The sequence below is a fragment of the Spinacia oleracea genome, chromosome 5 (genome assembly GCF_020520425.1).
Source record: "Spinacia oleracea cultivar Varoflay chromosome 5, BTI_SOV_V1, whole genome shotgun sequence".
NCBI lineage: Eukaryota > Viridiplantae > Streptophyta > Magnoliopsida > Caryophyllales > Amaranthaceae > Spinacia > Spinacia oleracea.
Genome location: NC_079491.1, coordinates 35,360,509 through 35,384,007, shown reverse-complemented (window position 1 = coordinate 35,384,007; position 23,499 = coordinate 35,360,509). Strand labels below are relative to the sequence as shown.

Genomic DNA, 23,499 nt, shown 5'->3' with positions numbered 1-23,499 from the left:
TAATGTATATATTCAAACTTTCAATGTAAAAACAAACTTTTACTAAGTTCTCAAGTCTAGTCAACTTTAACTTCAGAATCTTAAACTTTAACTTCATAAACCTTAACTTTAACTTTAATAAAAAATTAAATTTTATTTTTGATAAGAACATTAAAAGAATCAAAATAATGTCAAATTTGGAGTTATTGTTCCAAAGTCTGCTGTTGGAGGCGCTGCAGTTTTTCCCTTCTTCTTTTTGACAAACGGTCCTCGTGGTCTTTTGTTCCTTCCTTTTGTTGTGCAACGTTCAGGATCCAACACCATAGGAGGTTCAGTTGCTGTGTTTGTTGCAGGTTCAGAACTTGTTGCTTGTTGTACACTTGTATCACTTGTTGTTGTTGCATGAGTACCTACAAACATTTAACATACTGTATCATAACTTTTACTTATAAAATTTAAACTTTAACATATAAAACCCTAACTTTTACTTATAAAATTGTAACTTTTACATATTTCCCTTTTTAAGAAAATGTGAGTTCCAATCTGTTTTTATTTCACACATTATAGTTTTTTTGGTTTAAAGTTGTAGTTCTGTAGGTTAAAGTTATGAAATTTATTCTAAAGTTAAGACAGACTTTCGTCATCTCTAACTTAACTTTAACAGTGAATATCTTAACTTTTACCAAAAAACAATTAACTTTTACCTGCTGGTGCTGAGTTTGTTTAATATGCTGATGTTGCATTTGTTTCAGGTGCTGCTGTTGCACTTGTTTCAGGTGTTGTTGTTGCACTTGTTTCTGTGGTTGAAGCGTCGTCAGTGTTTGAAACATTTAATGACGCTAGAAGTTCATCAACCAGAGACACACTAGCGGCATAACCATCCTCCATAAGGGTTCTTGTCTCCTCATTTGACTGGCTTTTCAAGATAAGGTTGTAGTATTTCCTAGCCATGGTTTGGCGCCAAGGTGTGTACTGCACCTCTTCTGGTTTTTCATTTTCTAATTTGTTAAAAACTGATGACTTGGCAGATTTTGTCCACCTCTTTTTGATGTACTGTTCTGGAATCCGGTTAGCCGAATGAAGGTGCAATATCCTAATGCAGTGGTAGCACAACCATCCCGAAGCTTCAAAGTTTTTACACGTACATGATACTGTTTGGCTCTCGTGGATGTATGTTACTCTCTGTACAGACCAAGGTTCTTCATCAATGGACACAGCATAGAACTCAGTATTTTCTGCATTAGTAGTAGCATGTTTTAAAGTTAGGAAAATCAATATGAAAGTTAGCCCTGGTGTACTTAAAGTTATGAAACTTAATTTTTCAGGTTACATAACTTTTAAAACAAAAAACCTAACTTTAACTTCATAATTCTAAACTTTAACTTCAGATGCCTAAACTTTAACTTCAAAATCTTAAGTTTTAAAACAAAAAACCTAACTTTAACTTTTTACTTAAAGTTATGAAAATATGTATAAAAGTTAGCCCTGGTGAAGTAAAAGTTAATAAACTTTATATTTCAGTTTATCAACTTTTAATAAAAAAGGCATAACTTTTACAGTAAAAAGACTAGCTTTATAATTTTTCAAAAATGGAAACTTTAAATTCTGATATTTACCTTGTTTCCAAATTAATTTTGCTGTTGTTGCAATTGAATATCCAAATTCCTCCTCAAAGTCTCTGAATAGTGACAACGTGTAAACTTCTGATGCATGTTTCAGCAATCCAGATAGTGGTAAAGCCGAGGATGGAACCGATTTACTACAAGAGAATTCAACTTGCTTTTCTGTACTTCTCCAACGCTGTATTGTACCTTTGAACAATCTATAGAAACTTGTTGTTCTGTTTTCTCTAAATCCGATGGCGTGATTAGTGCTTTCACTTCGTTGTGAAGACAAAATCCCAGCTGAAAAGAAGTCTTTGCTTAGCGCAGGGCACCATTTTTCTCTCAAATCGTATACATTTGTAAACCACTCTTCCCCTATCAGCTCATATTGTTGCAGGATTGATCTCCAATTGGTTTCAAATTCAACTACTGTGACACACTTATACAAGCAATAGTTGAATGTCTTCTTAAAAGTTGGATCTCGTTTCAATGCCCCGAATCTGGTAATAGCATTCTGATGCAAATGCCATACACATAATCTGTGTCTTGAATCTGGAAAGACCTGCATATACAACCCAATCTTAAAAGTTGAGATTTTTGAAGTTAAAGTTAAGAATATTGAAGTTAAAGTTCAGAATTTTAAAGTTAAAGTTAAAGTTAAGGATCCTAAAGTTAAAGTTAAGGATTCTAAATTTAAACTTTAGGATTCTAAAATTAAAGTTAAGATTTCTAAATTTAAAGTTAAGAATTCTGAACTTAAAGTTAAAGATTTTGAAGTTAAAGTTAAGGACTATGAACTTAAAGTTGAGGAATATGAAGTTAAAGTTAAGGACTCTGAAAAGGATAAATCTTGGATTTTTACCTGATTGATGGCATTGTTCATTGCTGCATCTTGATCTGTAAAGATTGATATTGGACTTTTTCCTCCCATTGACTTTTTGAAAGTTTGTAGAAGCCACACAAACGACTCAATCTTTTCATCTCCTATGAATGCACAACCAAACATGTAATTGTTCCAGTGGTTGTTTATTCCAACTATTGGGGCACAAATTAGGTTATACCTGTTTGTTCTATAGGTTGTGTCAAAAACCACTATATCTCCAAAAATTCCATAGTCTTCCATCATCATAGAGTCCCTCCAAAACAAACTCCTCAATTTGCCTTTTTCATCTAATCTAAATCTAACAAAGAAGTTTGGGTCACCTTCAAGCTCTAAATACATTATGTCAGTTACTGCTTGTGCATCACCTCCTTCTATTTGCTTCATTTTTAACCTCGTGCAGTAATTTAGATGGTCTTTCTTCGAGTGTCCTAAATTTTCTTCACCTCCAGCTTCAATTGCCATGTAGTTAAAGGAAGCCGTGCATGACAGACCTGTCAGTTGAGCATAAAAGAATGTAAATAAAATAATAGTTTAGGCAAAATGTTTAACTTTACTCAACTTTTACTTCTTCAGACCTGACTTTTAGTACAAAAAGGCTAACTTTAACTTTTAAAACTTTAATTGTCAATAACTTAACTTTAACACCTTATAGTTAATTTTCTGTGTTAAAATTGTTGTTATTTAGGTTAAAGTTAAGGAAATTGTTGTCAAAGTTAAAGACAATCTTCATTCTACTCTAACCTAACTTTTACTTTAAAAAGCTTAACTTTAACTTTTAAAACTTTAATTGTCACTAACTTAACTTTAACACCTTATAGTTAATTTATGTGTTAAAGTTGTTGTTATGTAGGTTAAAGTTAAGGAAATTGTTGTCAAAGTTAAAGACAGTTCTCATTCTACTCTAACCTAACTTTTACTTTAAAAAGCTTAACTTTAACTGAGATGAGTGTGACTTTTATATTTCCAACTTTTTTCATCTTAGAAGGTGATTGCAGTAACAAAAGGATGAGTATCAAAACAATAACTTTTACACAGAACATAAAAGTTTAACTATCAAAATGTAACTATTACCAGATTTTTGCATAGTTTCAATTGCCTCCCTCTTCTCTTCCGTCATTTGCCTTTCAGATCTATGCAAGTAGTGCCATTGACTTCTAGTTAAATCATGGTTGTGCATTATCACGTGATTAACAACCTCATATCTGCCTTCAGAATTCATTTTCACTCTCAAGCAAGCCCTACATTGAGTTCTCGTGATCGAAACTTGTCTTGGTTTTCTCTCTTTTTTGGGCACTACAGGAACAACTGTTTGCACTTTTTTCTTTTTGTTCTTTCCATTGTTTGTTACTCCTGCTGCTGAACAAACATATGTCTTTTCAAGCACGATTCTTGTCCCAACTTTGAATCTCGTGTTTCCTTTCCTTATGGAAAACCCAACCTCACTAGCATGTTTTTCGTAGAAACCTAGAAGTTCCTCCAGTGTTTCGGCAGTGTATCCCATCAGTGTTCCAACAATATCTTCATCCGGTTCTGTTATTGCAATTACTTTAACTTTTATTAAAACAAGGCTAACTTTTACTAAAACAAGCTAACTTTTACGCATAAAACTATAACTTTTATTACAATAAGGGTAACTTTTACTAAAATAAGTCTAACTTTTATGGATAAAACTATAACTTTTACTAAAACAAGTCTTATATCTATTTAAACAAGGCTAACTTTTATGCATCAAACTATAACTTTTATGCATAAAACCACAACTGTAAATTCTTTATTAAAATCATGTTAAAAATCTAAGCAAATATTCTAAACTTTACATTTTACATACTTAACTTTTACTCTGAAAACCTCAACTTTAACTTTGATATCTGTAACTTTTTCAAACACCTATTTTTCAGCCAAACCAACACATTTATATAACTTTTACAGGAATATCTCTAACTTTTTCATTCATAACTATAACTTTAACTTTGAACGTATAAACTATAACTTTTATGCATAACTATAACTTTACATTTCAATACTTAACTTTTACTCTGAAAACCTCAACTTTAACTTTGATATCTGTAACTTTTTCAAACACCTATTTTCAGCCAAACCAACACATTTACATAACTTTTACAGGAATATCTCTAACTTTTTCATTCATAACTATAACTTTAACTTTGAACGTATAAACTATAACTTTTATGCATAACTATAACTTTACATTTCACTTACTTAGCTTTTACTCTGAAAACCTCAACTTTAACTTTGATATCTGTAACTTTTTCAAACACCAATACTTCAGCCAAACCAACACATTTACCTAACTTTAACAGGAATATCCCTAACTTTTACATTTATAACCATAACTTTAACTTCAAACATATAATTAATTATTCATACCTTCAGAATCAGAAATAATATGTTGTTCTTCAGCTTCCATTGCCTCCTCTTCTTCACGTTCCTGTGCCAAAGCATTGTTTTCAATGCAATTGTTGAGAACGTCCTCCATTGTTGCATCTTGAATATCAGGTTCAACAGGAACTTGAATTCTTTGAGTGGATTGAATCACACTCCTAATTAGGTTTTCCATTAGATATTGATTTCACAATTTCGATCTCGATTTCGATTGCGTTCTTCTTCCTTCTCTTCAGTTTGGATTTCAATGTCGATCGTTTTTTATCTCGATTTCGATTGCGTTCCTCTTCTTCAGTTTCGATTTCAATGTCGATCGTTTTTGTTCTTTCTCTCTCCTATTTCTGCGTCCTTCTTCCTTCTTCCTTCTTCCTTCTCTTTCTGTGATTTTGCTGCGCGTTTTCTCTCTCCTCTTTCTTTCTTTCTTTCTTTCTTTGCGTGATTTTTTCTTTCTTTCTTTGCGTGATTTTTGTGCGCGTTTTTGTTTATTTCGTTCACACGTGTGACAACTTGGTGCACATTAATATTAATGTGCACCTGTTGCACACAAGACCTTTTGTAAACTAAACTGTACTGAGCTGAGCTGAACTGCATTGAAAAATAAACCCTAAATTAAAATTAGGCCAAAAAAAAAAAAACAGGGCCTTAAGCTAGTTATGAACTTTATGATAATAATGGTACATAAAACATCAGAACAAAAAGGGATAAAAGGAAACCGAAACCGAAACAGAATTTGAGTTGACGGCATTGCGTTCTGCATAAACTCTCGACGACTCCACTAGTCCACTACAGAGAGAGGAGGTTAACTGGCAAGTGTAAAATTAGCAACTCTGCTTAACCACCGAATTAGGGTTTGTCTTCAGCAAGGTTCTCCCCTTTCACCTACTTTTTTTCAAATTGGCGACTAATTTATCGTCAAACCTTCGAATTTCACCTCTATTACTCTAACCTTCATCCCAATTTCTTGTTTTTGGGTAAAATTTTGCAGAAACTTTGAGAAAAAAATGGCTGCGAGAGATGGCTACCGTATTTTTGTTGGAGGGTTAGGTTGGAACACCTCGCAAAGGCACTTAGAAGATGCTTTTGTTCGTTATGGGAAAATCATTGATTCTTTGGTAATTATTTTTTGTTCTTTAAAATTTTAATATTTTGGTTGTGGTTGTTTATTTCTGAGCAATTTTGCTTATGGGTTGCAATTGTGATTTCTAACTGTTGTAAATTCATTAACTTCAACTATTGTGTTGTATGTTGTGATTTATAACTCATTATGCTTTAATTATTGTTAATTTGGGAAGATATTTACTTATGGGCTAGAAAGTTTAGAGTAATATTGGTTATTGAGACAAGTTTTAGGTGCATCGGTTGGTTGGTTAGAAAAGTTTGATTGACACTGGTGAAATTTGTGGGAGTAGTGTTTGGAAAGCAGCTGGTGCCAGATTCGTTTAAAATATTATTGCGAACTTTGAAAGAATCACTTCGGACAGTTTGGAGGTTGGGGATGCTTTCATATAACAGTTTCTGAATTTTAATTTTCTTTTTGTACGAGCTGTTGGAACGGTAGTTGTCTGTTCGAGCTGTTGCAAAGGTAGAAATTGGTACAAGCTATGTTCAGGTGAGAATGCTTGGATATATAGGAGACTGCTTTCCCATTTTGAATGGTAGATGCACTGTTACATCACACGAAACACATGTTTAAGTACAAATCCACAATTTACTTATGGGAAAAGGCTTTCTTGCTTGTTTTCTGTAGATACATACTCCGTAAGTTGGTATGTTTCATAAAGTTTTGTCTCTTAAGTATAAGTAACTGCTGCATTGCAATGGATCCCGCTTTCCTTCCCCCAAAATTCACGCGGCGAGACGTGTATCTATTGCATTACTTGAACTTATTTTATATTAATTTGGTTATATGTACTGAAATGATTATCAGAAATATTATTTTTTATTAAATTTATTTCAGAAGTTAAAGCATAACATAGAAACAACAGAAGCAGGGGAAGCAGCCGATGTCGAAGGGACCTATTCTATATTGTCTTTGGTCCACGTTGGAGAATTTGTTGTCTTGTGACTCTATCATCTTACATGCTTTTTATTTTTTGAAGTTTTAATTATGTATTAGTGCTATGATATTTTGAGTGTTAATTGGAGATACTAGCCTACCAATTGAAGTATTGCCTGATGCACGAAATTGTTTTGTTCCTATTGGAAAACTCAATTTGGGAATGGTTCTGTCAGTTACCTGTGATTTACGCCCTGTGAGGAAATGGAAAGGGAGCCAGTCTTGTTAATTTTTTCGCCCAAGAACCCCCTGCCTATACTTATTTGCATTTATTAGACCATTTGGGAACATATAAGACCTTATCTTTGATTGTGAATTGAACTTGATAGTCCTTATTTGAATTTACCTGGATTTAGATGTACAATTCCTTGATACTTAACATCAAAAGAACCAAGCCTTTTTGGGGTTAGTTTTTACTGTAAAGGTAATAGAAAAAATTATGGGAATTGTGTCTCTTATCTTCTAACTCTGCCGAAGATTTTCATGTCTTTGTTGCCTTAGATCTTGTGAAGAATTTTCATGTAATATATATATTTCATCTGTAGTTTGTTTGACTTCTTAGATAACTCAATATGGTATTCTTAGAGAAGGAAAAGGAGGACTGGTTAAGCAACACTGAGTTCTTTTATCAGATTGCTAAACACTGCTTCATTTATGCAGAAACAGTAAGGTGAAAATATGAGATATATAAACTAAAGCCTGAACTTGAGCTTAATATATGTAACCTGTTAATCATGATTTCATGGTACCTCGCTACCTTGTTTGAACTTTATCTTGACTTGTTTCTATTAGTCAGTTGCTCGTAGTTCTGAAATCTTTGGATATGTTCAGCATGATATATCAATAAAGCGAGTTGATTGCGTCTTTGCGATGATATTATTAGTCATTTGCAAACTGAAAACTTGGACTTTGCTGTTTGAATTTACTTTCAAGTGTCTGTTTGTATTGGGCAGGTTGTGAATTAGTTATGTTCTCATTTGTTTGTAATCTAATGTGAACTATGCCCACAAAGAACCTCTAGGTTGGCAATTCTCGACATCAAACCATACTTTGACATTTGCATATCTTGGTTAATTTTATTTTTTGTTATTATTATTGTGTGTCAAATTATTCCCCTTTTAACCTTAGATATTCAACCACTGGCTATCTTTAAATGACTTATTTTGAATAGAAGTTTAGAACATAATGATGGTCGTTTTCCTTGTCCTGGAGGACCTTCTAGAATTACGTAATCATTCTCCTAACCTCTAGTCAATGAAATTGTCTCTGTGAGCTTGCATCTGAACACTTTGAAACTCAATTAACCATATGTAGCTGAATGCTAAAGCAGTATCCTGATATCCTCATTTCTTCCAATGATAACAAATATGCAAGTTACAGTAGCTCCTCTTATTGTCTCCTTCCTTTGGTCTAGATCTCAAACATAGAGACATGCATCAAGCGCATTTCTAGTGCATCCTAAACGATTACCCCAATTCTTCCAGTGTTTACAAAAGTACATCTGCAATTCTGGTTTACAGTATTTTATAATTAAGATGACTAGGGGAGTAAGGGTACATGCTCTCATGCATACATCATAAATGTGTATGAATTTCAAATGAAACATTAGGCAAGAGTAAAATGGGTTTCTTCTTTGGTCAAATATTCTTTGTGTGTGTGTATCTTTGTGTTTTCTCTCTCTTCCCTTAATGCGACATAATGTTTTCTTCTTTATTACGCTGAAGAATTATACATTACTTAATGACAATATTGTGTTAGTAGTGGGCATACAAAGGTTCAGTAAGTTTTTTAATGATTTCACACAGTTGAATGAGTAATATGTGAAAGCATGTAAAAGTGACTCATATTAGGTTCTCCTGCCTGCAACCATCTTCAAGCTAGTGTCATTTCTTCTCTGTTTTTGTGGATTTTGAAAAGTAAAGGAGGATGAGAGATTGAGAATGCAAGTCTGAATTTATGAAATAAGAAGTGCATCGGGTTTTAACATTCATGCTGGAAGTATACAAAGTGAATTAAAGAAAGTAAATACTCCACCTTTTGGTAATATAGCACATGCGGTATGTTGGGATGCCATGTCTGTCACCCTTCCAAATACTAGAATCATTATTTTTGGACTTCCCAAGATACCTCTACTTCAATTGAGTGATGGGAGGGGGGGGGGGGGGGTTAGTGTGAAAACGGTCCAACTATTTTAAAGAGTCTTTCAGTAAAATCATGCTAATTTTTTAGTTATGTGCTTATGCCGGATCCGGGCAGTATGATAACCTTTTCTAGATAGAGGTAGTACATTACAAAAAAATAAAACAGTCATTCTGAATTTGACACTAAATAAAGCTATGAGGTATTGCTGAATCTTCCAAAGTCTTGCAAATTCTAACGTCTTTTTCATGAAAAAATGAAGTAATTGTAATCTTTAATTATGTTTTGAGGCACACCTCTTATGCTTAAGCACCTTCAGTGCTATTAGAGACCATCAACCACTTGGATTCTTGATACTTACATTTGATAGAACAATGTAATATCTGGTTGTTAAAATTATGAAGAAGTCTGAAACATCACTGTATGGTAATTAAAGTTGTGCTTCTTGACTTCTTCAGCATGCATAACTATACTTTAGAATGGCATATGTGTAGAATTCAATGAGAAAAGAGCAACGCTGGCCACTGGTTGTTCAGTATGCATAACTATTTTTTAGAATGGCATATGTGTAGAATTCAATGAAAAAAGAGCAACGCTGGCCACTGGTTGGTTGACTTGAAGATCTTTGGTTTTGGGGACTGTAATTTATGTGTTTGTCTTGTCCATCACTTCATTTTTAAATATACCAGCTTTGACTTTTGACACTGCAAATCTTCTGCAGCCTTGTATACAAAAGTTGAAGAATCTTATCTATGTTTATGCATAGTTATTTCATGTGAGTATGTGACCTATGCCTCAATCCAAATGTTTTTGTTCTTGTATGTTTACAAGTTATCTATAGAATGTTAACATTATCTGAAAATAAAATGTTAACATTATCAGGATGCTTTCTTATTTTATGCCCAAGTATTTAGGTCAAATACAATAAACTTTATGTAATGCTGTTGTGAATGAGGAATTACTATGTTTTATCATTTTAGGTAATGGTGGACAGGGAGACTGGCCGCCCTCGTGGATTTGGATTCATAACATTTGCTGACCGCAGAGCTATGGAAGATGCCATAAGGAGTATGCATGGAAGAGAGTTGGATGGCCGGGTTATCTCAGTGAACAAGGCAGAGCCACGAATGGGAGCTGAGGATCCTTATGATGCTTATGGTGGAGATCGTAGATCAGGTGGTAGGGAGAGCTACAGAGGTGGAGAAAGACCGGGGGAGCGATCTGATGAGTGCTTTAAGTGTGGTCGTGCAGGGCACTGGGCTAGGGATTGCCCTTCGAACGGCGGTGGCAGGTACTCGTCACAATCTGAATTTGGTAGATCTGGTCTACAGGGAGATCGTGATTATGATCGTCATTACGATCGTGCTGGTGGGGGGCGTTATGACAGTAGAGATCGTTTAGAGAGCAGAGATGTGTATGTGTCCCGTGATCGCTATAGCACTGAAAGGTACCCTCCTGCTGGTGATCGTTTTGGAAGTGATAGATTTATGGATCGATACCCCCAAAATGGATATGTCCGGGACAGGGATTATGAAAGGGATGGAGGCATTAGAGGTGGTGATAGGTATGCTGCTGGCGGACCAACCCGTTATGACAAAGGAAGCTACAGAGACCGGGTTCACCCTTATGATGCTCCTCGGAGAACCAGCCGGCGTTGATATCGTGTTTGTTGGCAATGCTCCTCACGTGCTGTGCAAACTTTTGTTTGTCCGAACTATTCAGTTTAGAGTTTTGATTTCTAGATAGCTGCATAAATGCTGGATATCGTCTTCTGTTCATATCCTGCCCAGATAAGCTGTGTGTTGTGCAGACCTTTTTTTTCCGGCTCTTATGGATAATTAAGCTGAATTTGGTAGCAAAGATGCAATATGTGGAAGCAGTAGAGTGAATTTCTAACACCTCTAGCTGGCAGCATGGACTGGTAAAACAAAATTAATGTAGTATTTCTACCATTCTACCAATGACTGGATATTCTGCTTCAGGAGTGTGTCTGAGAAAGTTAAGACTCTTTTGTAGCTTCTTTGATTTGCTGTTTCTAGTATGCATGAGTGGCTGTCTTTTAGAGTTTGAAGTTGCAACTGTTCCTGTGCTCATTGTTGCTGCCAGTAAGATCTTCTGAGGTTGATGGTTGTGGTCCAGTATTGTCGTTGCTGCAGCCAGTCAGGATGGAGACAGAGTCCGGTTTTGACAGGGTTTTGTGCTTTCTTTGAGATTAATCAATCTGGTTTGGTGTTTTGTCCAGCCCAACACAGGTTATGCTTAATTCTTTTTTCGATGTGAAGCTTTTGTGCAGCCAATTAAGTTGATGAAAGGCCTTTTTTGTTTATTTCACCTTTTTGGCCGTCATTATACATTTATCGGTGGTAAATTTGCATACTGGCCTTCATTTTTCTTTTTGCCGAATTCCTAATGATATGGGAAGAAAAGGCTGCTGATAAAATCTGAGACTTGAGAAGGAGCCTAGATGTAGATACTGCTTTTCTATGCGCCTTATGTAGAGGATTGGTGAGTTTAATGTGCTTGCATCAGGAGGATTAAAGGCATCATGAGAATTGTGGTGTTGTTTTTGAGGAACCATGAGATTGGTAGCATGTGATTGAACAACTTGGTTTGTTGCATTCAGTGTTGACATGGATTTCTCGAGTTTAGAGGTGGCGTTGTTGCTGAGAAGCAGCAGTTATGAATAGTTGATCCAAAATTCAGCTGCGAGGCCTTGCTCTTTCGTAACCCAAAAGAAGCCAGTACCCTTTTTGTGTTTGAGATCAATACTGTGGAGACCACCTTATTAGGAGGACTGTAGGAGTAGGGAGGAGAGTGCTTGAATATATAAACTGTAAAGCTATCGAAATCTGTCTTGATGCTGGTTTTAGTAGAATGTAAGAATAATGATGAGTTTAATCATTTTGAAGGGCTTGATCAGTGATTATTGGAGCTTGTTGAAGTATCTCATTGAGAAGGTTAGGATTTAATTGAATTTATTGTTTCACTTGTATACAGTTGCCTAAATGATCCTTAAAAACACAGATGTTATAAGGGCTGAATCACGATAATACAGGTGATAAGTCATGGGATTAAATTATGTGTCCAATCCCCTAGCTATTGCTATCCGGGCTTTTATGTGGTCTGTCATTTCTTTACTCATTGTCAAGTTGTGGGAGCATATGTACGGTTGCAATAATGGAGTTTTTGGTGGTGGTTGACTGGTTGTGATGGCAATAAGTTGGGGTGATTCATTCAGAAACTAGTTTAAATGGGGGAAGGGAAGGGAAGGGAAGGGAAGGGGTGTTTAGGATGTTTACTTTCTTCATTTTAAGCCCATTACAATTGGCAGACTTTTCAAAGAGGAAGAGGCTAAAAATAGGTGCCTGCCATGTACTCTTCTCCCAAGACCAGTCCATCTATGTATAGTCGCTGTAGGTGTTGAATTAGTATTTCTACCAATACTATTACTCCCTCCGTCCCTTAATACTCGACCTGTTTTGACCGGACACGTTTGCCAATGTACTACTTTGACCACCAATTTCTTTAACTACATATTATAAAAACTTATAAAAATATTAATATTTTGAAAATATATATTAAGAGGAAGCCAACAATATATTATATACTAATATTTGTTTTCATATACTAGAAATAAAATAGGGTCAGAGTGAATTATGTGAATAGTGCAAAAAGTCAAAATAGGTCGAGTATTAAGGGACGGAGGGAGTACTAGCTATGTAGAAATATCTCAATGTGCAAGCAGAAAGAAGAAAAATATGTAAAAATACAATTTTCCCATTATATTGCATGCACAAGTCAACAAAACAATGTACAAGCACCAGCATAGTTAGCATGCAGGACGCATGCCTTTGGTTAAAAACCTTTCTGCCTCCCCCTCCATGAAAGCAAAGATCTTAAACAGTGGCACTACATCTTAATCCTAATCGTTTCTCATTTCTATCTTTCTCTTTCTCTTTCTCTTTCTCCTTGGTGTCTTCATCCCATCTTTAGCTGTCTTCCTCTCTGCTACTTAAACTCACAAACAACTATACATCAAGTAGGTAAACAGTCCATGTTAACATAAAATGTACAGGCTTGTTTTCAGTCAAAAAGTTATATCACTCCCATCCCATCAATGTGTTCCATACCCTCTCTTTGATTTTATTCCTAGAAACTGATAAACATTCCCCTTCCTGGAGCAAGAACCGGTAAACTTCACATTCACGGTGCTCAATTATGTGCCTCACAATCTCAGCCTGCAAAATAGCCACTGATTTGAATATGCTAGATGAACAAGACAAAGAAACAAATCCATCAACTTAATCAGAGAAAGACAATCACTTATACTTGTCAACACTACCATGCTTTATAGTTAAGATGTAAGAAAAACATAAAAATCAAGTACCGAAAAGATGCATAAATTCAGCATTTTCAGAGCAAGGGTGACATCATAGAAGACTCCAGGCCTCCCCTTTCCGGATATCTCCACTGGGTTTGCAACCAGCAACTCTGTATCAGGGCCACGACTGACAACAGCAACTTTAAGTGGTTGAGCTACTTCTTTCAATAGACGAGACCGCAATGCGTTTTGCTTACTAGGGTCAACTATCTTCTTTCCATCAGCTTGCACAATGAATAAATCAATCTCACAATTCCTTTTCTGCTTTGTCGAGCCTCGTCCATAAGAGATCTATTATACAACACACATCCATCAAATTATTCTAGCTCCAATTCAAATTCAATCTTTTACTCCCTGCACTCAATTTTATCTGTTGTTAAGGCAATATTCTTTTTTTTAAGGATGTATTAATATATAGATTTTATATACTTGGTACACATATTTAAAAGAGTATATATTGCATTGAGATTTCAAACAAAATTATAGTACATTGATACTTTTAAATGACATATAATATGAAATGAGAAATGTTAGCTAAGTAGTCAGATAATCTGGGTGGAGAGAGTATTTATTAGCATCATAATTGATTTAGCCTTAAAAAGTAGCATTGCTTTACCTGGATGTTATAATCCTTGAACGTACGCATCATGTCATAAAGAAGACCTTTATAATCTCGGCAAACAATTTGGACAAGGGTATGAGAAGGACTAAGAGTGTTATCCACAGTGATAGATACACAATTGGTGAGACTAGTTCCAGTATAGTGTTTATCGGGTATCTCAAAGTTGAATGTTTCGTCCGTGATTGCAGAAGGAAGAAATGTAGACGCTTGTGAACAGGCAGTGACTTCAAGGCTAACCTTTTCTATGTCACACATCACAGCGTCCTCTAGATTAGCTCTTAAATGCTCTTTGGTATCCTCTTGTCTTTTCTTTGTATGCAGTAGTTCCCTGCACAGTAATTTGCAATTTTAAGTTAACTTTAATTACTAGAAAACTCCAAATATAAATATCTATTATCATAGGAGTGCATGAATACAATTTTTTTAGTATTATTAGTACAAAAAACAGATTTTGCAGGCAGAGTATGCACTTATTTTCACACAAGTTGAAGTTAAGTCTTATGAACCTGGTGTCTGTAATGAAAAAGAGGTCCAACACTTTCCCATCTGGAGTTGTGGATACCTTCACTCTTTGTATATTGAGCTCGAGCTCGCACAAAACCTCAGTGATATCTGCCATAAAACAGATGAGATGTAGAAGACGGAGAAAAGCACCAGTAACGATGAAGAACTACAAGTCCTAACCACCGCCATTCTGATTCATATACAAATATAATACGTACTTGTAAATGCACATTCACACAAACTATCATCATTTTAATCATATTTTCCCACTATTTCTACTTCGTACTTTTCCTACAGATGTTAGATGTAACCCAAATCCATATTGTTTAGTCACCGTGCCTTGTGGAAAAATCTGTATTCCTTGTTCATTCATAGATTTCAATAGAACAAACTCCAGGAGATTTAAGCGTGGAAACCAAGATTCCAACTTAAAATGAGATTAACAATCTTGATAAATTGATCCCCAAATTGAAAATTAGGACTCATGTACTGTTTTAGACCAATAAAGGATTTTGCTAATTTATCAAAAAAATAAAGGATTTTGCTATAATCTTAGGCATTTAAAACAAACCAAGGGTCCTTGAACCCATCCATAACCCACCTACCAAAGAAATGGAGAATCAAACATCTCACAAAATTGACAAAGAAAATGGAAGAAAAGCGGGAAAAAAATAGCAGCAAGAAGTGGTTAATCCTGCAAAATCAAAGAGTAGAAGGGATCAAAATAGCGAAATTACACAGAAAGAATAAAAGATGTACTCATACCATGTAAAAGGCCTCTTCTATCATGACAGCATAACTTCAATAAAAAAACTTCAGGAGGTTTAGGTGGCTGCAACAACTCAGCCCTATAATAAGAAATCCCAGAAATTGAGTTACAAGAAGGGCATGCTGCCACCAATCTCTTCTTCACCAAACCCCACTTTGTTGTTGGCTTCCCCATTACCCATAACACTATGTAGCACCATTTCCCATCTGTTGCAAAATCTTCATCACAATAAAAACACCCCAAAAATAGGTAAATTAATCAAAAATTATATAACATCAATAAAAACAACATTTCTTAACAAAAACCCAAAATATAATAATTTATTTGGGTTTTAAAAATTAAGAATACCCATCATGCAATGTACTAATCAAAGTTGAAATAACACACACAAAAACATCAGAAATTAATCAGAAACCCTAAACAGAATTAATCTAGAAACAATAAAATAATTAATCAACAAAACCCCAAAATAAAAGGAAAAAAATCATTAATTAGAAATAACCCATCATGCAGTGAACTAAACATGATTCAAAAGGCACAAGTTAGTCAGAAGCCCAGCAGAACTGATCTATAAACGATAAAAATAATTTTATCAACAAAAACCCAGAAAAAGTAATTAGAAATACCTATTATGCAATGAAGTAAACATGATCAAAAGCACAAATTAAAAGCATAAAATATCACAAAATTTTCATGGGGTTTGTTAAGGACTGACCTACTCTGCTGATTCTGAATCCAAAAAAGAGGAGGATGCGACAAAGATCACAAGCCAATCCAAGTTGATCAGGACAGTTAACAGTAATTATAGTTGGGTCTCCTTCTTTCTCTGCTGCCTTAAATATTACAACATCATCTTGCAAAATCCCCATAATTTTCTCTGACTACTTAGAAATTATCGCAGCAAAATATACAAAATCTTTAATTAATTAAAGGGTTAGTACCTAATTAATTAAAAAAGTTAAGATAAATAGAGAAGATTATATAAAAGTTGTCCATTTAGAGGATAGACTAATTAGCCTAAGGATAACTGATAACATGATAGTGGGGATTGAAAGAGGGAGGCTGGGAATGAGGAAACATGTGTTGTAAGGGGATAATAAGGGACGCAACAACTCCAGAGAAGTGGGCTGCTACTTTTTTTTGTTTATTTATTTGTTTGAAAGCTTGCTTGATTGCGACACTCTCTTTTCCCCAAAGCGTTTTGGAGATGTTTTTTTTTAACTCACAAGTGAAGAAATTATATTACACAATTTTTTTGGCCGCACAATTTTTTACCGGATTAAAAGTTAATTCAAATGTTTAAAAGTTATCATAATATAGATAAATATAATCTATATTTTAGTGATAATTTTTTAATATACATTTTAAAAAATCACTAATAAGATATAAAATTAATTATTTAACTCTTTAAAATCATTATCTATCAATTGTTTTTTTTTTATATAATACAAAATTAAGAAAATTATATTTAAAGTTATAAAAAAAGGTTTTTTTTGTGAAATGCCTTCGAGGTTTCACGGAAAGCACCAAGTACGCCTTATGAGCTCCGTTAATTCATACTCCCTTCGTCCCGAAATACTCGAACTAGTTTGACTGGCACAGAGTTTAATGCAATGTAATGACTTATTATTTAAATAGATGGTAATTGATAATGGAGTAGTTTTTTTTTAATATAGATAGTGGAAAATGTGTTAACTTTTTTAAAGAGGTAGTTGAAAATAACTTACCTTTTAATGTTTTTTTAGGGGGTAGGGATATAGGTGGGTCCATGGATAAGTATAATATTAATAAAAATTTGCCATTTATAGAAATAGTGCGAGTTATCCGGGACGACTTTATATGGAAAGCGGTGCGAGTATTCCGAGACGGAGGGAGTAAATATAGTTCACCAAATACACCTATTATTAAACTTATTGCAATAAATACCTCTATTTTAAACTTATTTTACCAAATACCCATTTGGTTTCAAAAAGTGCTAAATTAGCTTCTAACAGCCAGTTTTCTGAAATCTAAAGAACCAAATATAGTCGTTGGATTCTTTGTTCTTATAAATAGTACATTTCTTCACATAAATTCTTCATTTTCCCCTCTTTTTTGTGTGATTTTCTCCTAACTTGCCATGAGTTCTCATTAAAAAACATCATCCTCTTCCATCCAAGACTTATCATACATAAGAGTTCCAAGTAAATTAAAACTGCTACTCTGGGAGAAGATCTGCCATAAGGAGCTCAGAAAGGACTAAAAATCCACAAAATCTTTACTACAAGTGCTCCATGTGACAATTTCAAGTGGTGCAAAGATGAGCAGAAACATCAAGAAGTGCAGAGCAAGGGAGGCAGAGATGAAGAGGGGCATAAAGAAAACAGGGGAATGCAAGAAACATTCAAACAATTGAAGAAGATGAAATAGTAGACACAACAAATCAATTTAGCAACAAAAATAGGAGTAGTAATGGTTGCATTTCTAATTTTTCTAGCAATGAAGTAGAGAGAAGTTTGTAACAAATTTAAAGCAATAAACAGGGATTATATTCATAATTACTTGTCTTTGTATATTAGATTTACAAAAAGTGACTACACTAAAGTGTATGTGCACAAATGCCACAAATGATGCACCTAACAGATTGTTTAACCATTCAATGACTCACAAAAACTGACTAACTGATTCTAACTAACTTTGTACCTACCTGACTGACTGATCTTAACTGTGCACCTTCACTTCACAAAAAATGAGCCGAACACATGGTCAAAGCTCATGCAGCTGTCTTTGACTTTTTCATAGTCTTTGGAGACTCCTTTGAAGTACTTGCTCCATTTGCAAGCCTCTTTTAAGTATTTGGTCTAGTTGCAGCCGCTCCTCCACTCTTACATGTCTTTGAGTTGTGACCATCCTCTTTGCACTTTCCACATTTCACTAAGCTATTCCTTTTCCCCTTCTTGGCTTCATTTATCCCTCTATTTCTCTTCTTAGCAGGTCTTCCTGCTGCTCTTTTAATGGTTGGAGGTTGAATGGTGGGGAGAGAAAAGGCCGACCACTGAGTTGGATCTGACATGTTGTGAATGTGGTCTGCATAACTTAGTTTGTATGCATATGACTTGAAGAAAGGGGAGACAAAATCAGTGGGGTTGAGCCTTTGGTTGTATATCACCCTTAGTCCATGCTTGTAAGGGATTCCAGAAATTTGCCACCTCCCACAACCACAACTCCTAGTTGTTAACCTAATAGGGAAATTGACATGTCCATCATGTTGTAAATATTGGATATTCAAGGAAAAATACTAGAATAAGAATAAGAACGCGTTTAGGGAATCGTTGCGCCATGTTAACCAAACCACTGCCTTGAAAACGAGATTCGGTGCAACTGGGGTGCAACTGTGGTGCACAATTGTATTCACCGATTCTTTCCCTAAGTTTTACACAACTCTCATTACACAAATGCACTTTTGGGTGATGAGATAGAGCCACATAAACTTATGCCCAAAAAGAAGAAAAGAAGAGGGGAAAAAGAGATAACAAGTGTGAATATTATTCATGTTGGTTTTTCCAAAATGAAAGAGCATATATAATACTCCAATCAAGCAGTAAAGGAAGCTATAAGGTTTTAGGAAAACCAACCACCAAAGAAAGTCCTACGATCTAAAGAGATCAATGACCATCAAGAGCAATAAAATGACTCATAATAATGAGAGATTAATTATCTACATAAACATGGAGAATAACCACAAAGAACCACTCATCAGTCATCAAATCAGTAAAAGAAAGGTTACATATGACTAGTGGAGGAATCAAAACAAATGAAGGAAGCCAAGAGATTCAAAGGAATCCAATGACCATCATCAATAGACTTAAGATGATTATGAAGAGTTTAATAACCTCCTTAATCAGAGGGATCATCAAACAACTTAACTCAACATAATTGGAATAGTTAAGTCACTTAAAATATCAATAAAAGGGTTTTTTTTTTTTTGGCAGTAACTGCAAACAGGCAAAACAAAAAACACAAACGCAAACTACCTAAGTTGCTTATAATCTACAGCTATTTTCTTGACACTCATAGTTTTATCCTTATTACATTTTTCTAAAACACAGCAATCAAGATCATTTGATATTCTTTTGATATCACCACATATGGTGATCAAATCCATTCTACCAGCAGGGTAGTGTCTGAAGGACTTGATGATATCCATGCAACTTGTGTAAACCTTTATACATCGTATATGAAGATCAACCGCCTTTTGAATTCCAATCAAAATAGCTTTCATTTCCGCTTGACAAGCATCCAAGGCTTGCACCTTCTGACCATCTTGTGCAATCAATCTATTATTATGCACAATACACCACCCAACTGCAGCATCTCCATAGTTCTTCTTCTTTGCTTTTTTCCATGACCCTGCAATAAACAGATTAACAAAATCCGGATTGTTAGAGCCTTTGATCACATATATAGCACTCAAAAGGGTTGTTACAAAAGGAATTCAAAGAGATAATAATAAACCGGACAAAATCGAAGAGGTGTTTTCAAAACTGCTCGGGCGCGAATGCAATCATAATTATTTATAAATTTTGCTCTCCTCAAAACCGACTGGGTTTCAAAAACCGACCGATTTTCGGTGCAATGTCACCAACTCCGATTTTCCACTTGCACTCAAAACCGGTTGGGTTTTGAAAACCCGATAGGTTTTTGGTGCACTTTTCCAGCCTTAAATTCCAACACATCCCTTACCTCAAATGTAATACCTCGTATTTTAAGTAATTATTGAAGGAAATAATGCCCTTGGTCCAAGTATGCATTCTATGTTAAGTCTAATAAATGCGGTTCAGTATTAATTAACAAGTTAATAATTCAGTGAGATCAAGTGAGCTGAATGCCTAGCTAGAGGCCGCTTCAGTTCAAGTGGAATTAATGATATTAATCCACAGCTTACTCTTGACTGAACCCGTAGGGTCACACAAATAGTACGTAAACGGATCAAGTATTTAATGGCATTAAATACTCCATCTATGAATATTCGGAACCGACGAATCTTGGTTTCAGTGGGAGCTAAGATCGTCACAGGCAAGAAATGAATACTCCGGAAACGATGATATTGCCGGAAACGGAAATATGGATCGTATCGGAAATATAAATATTATCCAAGTCGTAGATGTTGCCGGAAACGGAAACATGGTACGTATCGGAAAATATTATCGGAAATGGAAATATTGCCAGAATCGGAAATATTGCCGGAAACGGAAATATTGTCAGAATCGGAAATATTACCGGAATCGGAAAATAATTCCGGAAACGGAAATATTAAATATTTGTTCGAAACGGAAATTAATTCCGGAATCGGAAATATTAAATATTGTTCGTATCGGAAATGAATTCCGGAATCGGAAAATTTAATCGGAAGCGCATCGTACGAATAAGCATCGGACGAGGCCTGCCGGACGAGGCCCAGCACGAAGCCAGGCCATCGCCCAGCAAGCCAAGCGCGCCGCACAAACAGCCACGCCAGGCCCAGCGCAAGGCCAGGCCCAGCAGGCTGCGCAGCGCGCACAGCGCGCACAGCACGCGCAGCGCGCAGCGAGCGCGGGCGCTGCGTGGGCTGCTGCTCGCGCGCACGCATGGGGCCCATCGTGGCAGCCGTGCGTGTGTGTGCAAGTGTTTGTGTTCGTGCACGTTTCCTAAAACATGCAGAGTTCGGTTAATGATTAAATTCCTAATTCTATTTGATAAATTAATTAAATTAGAGTTCTTGTAGGATTCTAGGTTTAATTAATTTGTATCTGAATAGGATTTCGATTCCCTTTCCATACCCCTATAAATATGAGGCTAGGGCTCACAATTTATAACAAGTTTCAAAGTATTCAAAGTGAGTTTTTGAGAGAAAAATTCAGTCACACATTTGCCTATAAAGTGCCGAAAATAATGGTACCTTAAGGGCGATTCTAGTTGGTCAATCTTAAGGCGGATCCGGACGTGCTGTGGACTATCTACGGAGGGACGACACTTGGAGTCCTAAAGACTTGTTCTTGTTCGGTTCGGGCGCAGCTAGGGAAGGCACGCAACAAAGAGTATGCATCTAAACTATGCTAAATGATTATGTGTAAATAATATGTTTTCCTGGCTTTATGGTTTTTCCGCATGATTTATGAATTGTCATATGTATCATGTAAAAGGCATTCTAAAATTTTGACAAAAAATAGTATTTTTCTGCCGAACCCAGAATTCTCAAATTCGAAGCCTAACTATGACTTTTCGAAGGTTTTAGTTTTTAGAATGCAAAATTTCGTAAATTTAAGATGTTAAATTAAATATTTGCGATTCTTGTTGATAAATCTTGAATTTTTGATTGACCTACTGCATATGTTTAACAAGTTTGAATGCCTAGTCTTGTTAATTATGCAATCTAATTTGTAATTATGATTAATTTGTTGAATATTAGAATAATTTAGAATTAATTTAATTTTCATAATTAATTGTAATTTAATTAGAAACCTATGATTAAAAACCACCATAAAAATTGTAAATTTATGATAAATTTTAAATTTTTATGACCTAGACTTGAATCCATAACAATCGGAAATCAATTGGATAATAAATTTTCGATTTTTTCGCCCTAAAATTATGAAATTAATATTATTTATTAATTTGTCATTAATTTTAAATATAAATTTTAAATTTTTATGCGATTCGTTCATAAAACTTGCACGCACAAAGCAATGGACGCTTCGTGTTACCCTTAAGGGGTGTTGTATAATGCGGGCATGCGACGACGAGCAAGGGAGCTCGTCGCCCGTGCGGCACGAATGCAATGAGCAAGGGCGTAGTGCACGAGCACAAGGCAGCAGCCCTGCCTTGTGTCGTGTGCCACGAGCAATGGACGAATGGGCATGGGCGAAGGGCGAGCCAAGGAAGTCGCGTGTGGGCAGCAAGCGAGCTGCGCCACAACGCGCGCTGCCTCGCACAAGAGCGCGCAGCCTCGCGCGCAGCGAGCGCAAGCTCGCGTGCCACGAGCGCTGCGCCCAGCATTGCTCGCACGCACAGCGAGCGATGTCGCCCGCCCAGCGAGCGATGTCGCGCGCCCAGCGAGCGATGTCGCGCGCCCAGCGAGCGATGTCGCGCGCCCAGCGAGCGATGGCTCGCGCGCCCAGCGAGCGATGTCGCGCGCCCAGCGAGCGATGTCGCGCGCGCACTGCGAGCGATAGCTCGCGTGCGATGAGCGCTGGCGCGCGCAGCGAGCACCAATGCGTGCGGAGGCTTGCGATGGGGATGCAGCAGCTATGCGACGAGCGCATGGGCTGCGCGCACATGGCCAGCCATGGCTGTGTGCGTGCGGCCCATGGGCGTGCAACGCGTAGGGTGTTTGCGTTACGATTAAAGATCGTTTTGAATGTTTAATTTGAAAATTCCAGTTCACGTAATTTTAATTAATTTTAAAATTAATAATTTAAATTATTTTCTTGGATTTTAATTTTGAATATTGTAATTATAATAAATTTTATTTATTCTAATTATTTTACTAAAATTAAAATCATGAATTAATTTAAATACGACTGAAATTAAATTAAACTTTTTTGGATTCAATTATAAGTTTATATGAGCTTTAAATTTTAATTAAATTTGTATGTTTCCGGTTAGACTAGAAATACATTTTTATGTTTAAAATTAGTAAAGCATATGAATTTATTGGTTTAAGTGGGAGCGTATTTTAGTCATAAACTCTTGATTAGGTCTACAAATCCTTAAGGTTAAAACAACTTGATTAGAATTAATAAGGACTGAATAATTGGTAGTGTAATCCCCCGCAAATTTATAAATTTTATTAATATATTTTAACGTATAGTTATTTATATTTAAATAGAATTTACGAATTTTAGTAATAAATATATAATTAACATATATTTATTTTATTTAATTACATACTAAATATTTTAACGATTTATGCAATCAAAATGATTTTAGAATTTCATGTTGTAAAGAATTTGAATTGCGAAAATACGTTTGAATTTGGAAAACAATCCTAATCAGTTTTTGATTCAAACACTAAAGCTCAATCCTAATCCTAGCCCAACTTGGTAAAGCCCAAAGTAAATAAGCCCATAATTTTCCTACCCTTGTTTCAACATTCACGTGAAAACAAAAGAAAACTCCCAAACCCTCCTTATTTCTCCTCC

General features: G+C 35.5%; 3 protein-coding genes across 3 annotated transcripts; 1 reads left to right on the top strand and 2 right to left on the bottom strand.

Annotated features, from left to right (window-relative positions):
• Positions 1-176: 176 nt before the first annotated feature.
• LOC130461425 (protein FAR1-RELATED SEQUENCE 5-like) lies at positions 177-5,044 on the bottom strand. The gene is made up of 9 exons (XM_056829526.1): positions 4,855-5,044; positions 4,698-4,750; positions 4,502-4,549; positions 4,284-4,353; positions 3,538-4,017; positions 2,446-2,957; positions 1,596-2,145; positions 684-1,214; positions 177-389 (listed from the first exon to the last, which is right to left on the bottom strand). The coding sequence occupies exons 1-8, from the start codon at positions 5,042-5,044 to the stop codon at positions 703-705; spliced, it is 2,415 nt and encodes an 804-aa protein (XP_056685504.1). The 3' UTR covers positions 177-389; positions 684-702.
• Positions 5,045-5,567: 523 nt separating this feature from the next.
• LOC110786936 (glycine-rich RNA-binding protein RZ1C) lies at positions 5,568-11,998 on the top strand. Its single transcript, XM_021991517.2, has 3 exons — positions 5,568-5,733; positions 5,855-5,981; positions 10,045-11,998. The coding sequence occupies exons 2-3, from the start codon at positions 5,871-5,873 to the stop codon at positions 10,720-10,722; spliced, it is 789 nt and encodes a 262-aa protein (XP_021847209.1). The 5' UTR covers positions 5,568-5,733; positions 5,855-5,870; the 3' UTR covers positions 10,723-11,998.
• Positions 11,999-12,823: 825 nt separating this feature from the next.
• LOC110786937 (ACT domain-containing protein ACR10) lies at positions 12,824-16,455 on the bottom strand. Its single transcript, XM_021991518.2, has 6 exons — positions 16,056-16,455; positions 15,337-15,558; positions 14,574-14,679; positions 14,062-14,395; positions 13,452-13,736; positions 12,824-13,302 (listed from the first exon to the last, which is right to left on the bottom strand). Exons 1-6 carry the CDS (start codon positions 16,207-16,209, stop codon positions 13,165-13,167), a joined length of 1,239 nt encoding a protein of 412 aa, XP_021847210.2. The 5' UTR covers positions 16,210-16,455; the 3' UTR covers positions 12,824-13,164.
• Between the last annotated feature and the right edge of the window lie 7,044 nt (positions 16,456-23,499).

Bases quoted from the DNA above. Each gene is read 5' to 3' on its own strand.
- LOC130461425 (XM_056829526.1), bottom strand. From the start codon at position 5,044: ATGGAAAACCTAATTAGGAGTGTGATTCAATCCACTCAAAGAATTCAA. The intron at 4,354-4,501 runs GTAAAAGTTAAG...GCTGAAAAATAG, and splicing joins TTAAAGTTGAGGTTTTCAGA to GTGTTTGAAAAAGTTACAGA. The intron at 4,018-4,283 runs GTAAAGTTTAGA...TTTTAATAAAAG, and splicing joins AAAAGTTAAGTATGTAAAAT to TTAAAGTAATTGCAATAACA.
- LOC110786937 (XM_021991518.2), bottom strand. From the start codon at position 16,209: ATGGGGATTTTGCAAGATGATGTTGTAATATTTAAGGCAGCAGAGAAA. The intron at 13,737-14,061 runs GTAAAGCAATGC...GTTGTATAATAG, and splicing joins TCAAGGATTATAACATCCAG to ATCTCTTATGGACGAGGCTC. The intron at 13,303-13,451 runs GTACTTGATTTT...GCTATTTTGCAG, and splicing joins TGAATTTATGCATCTTTTCG to GCTGAGATTGTGAGGCACAT.
- LOC110786936 (XM_021991517.2), top strand. From the start codon at position 5,871: ATGGCTGCGAGAGATGGCTACCGTATTTTTGTTGGAGGGTTAGGTTGG. The intron at 5,982-10,044 runs GTAATTATTTTT...TTATCATTTTAG, and splicing joins GGAAAATCATTGATTCTTTG to GTAATGGTGGACAGGGAGAC.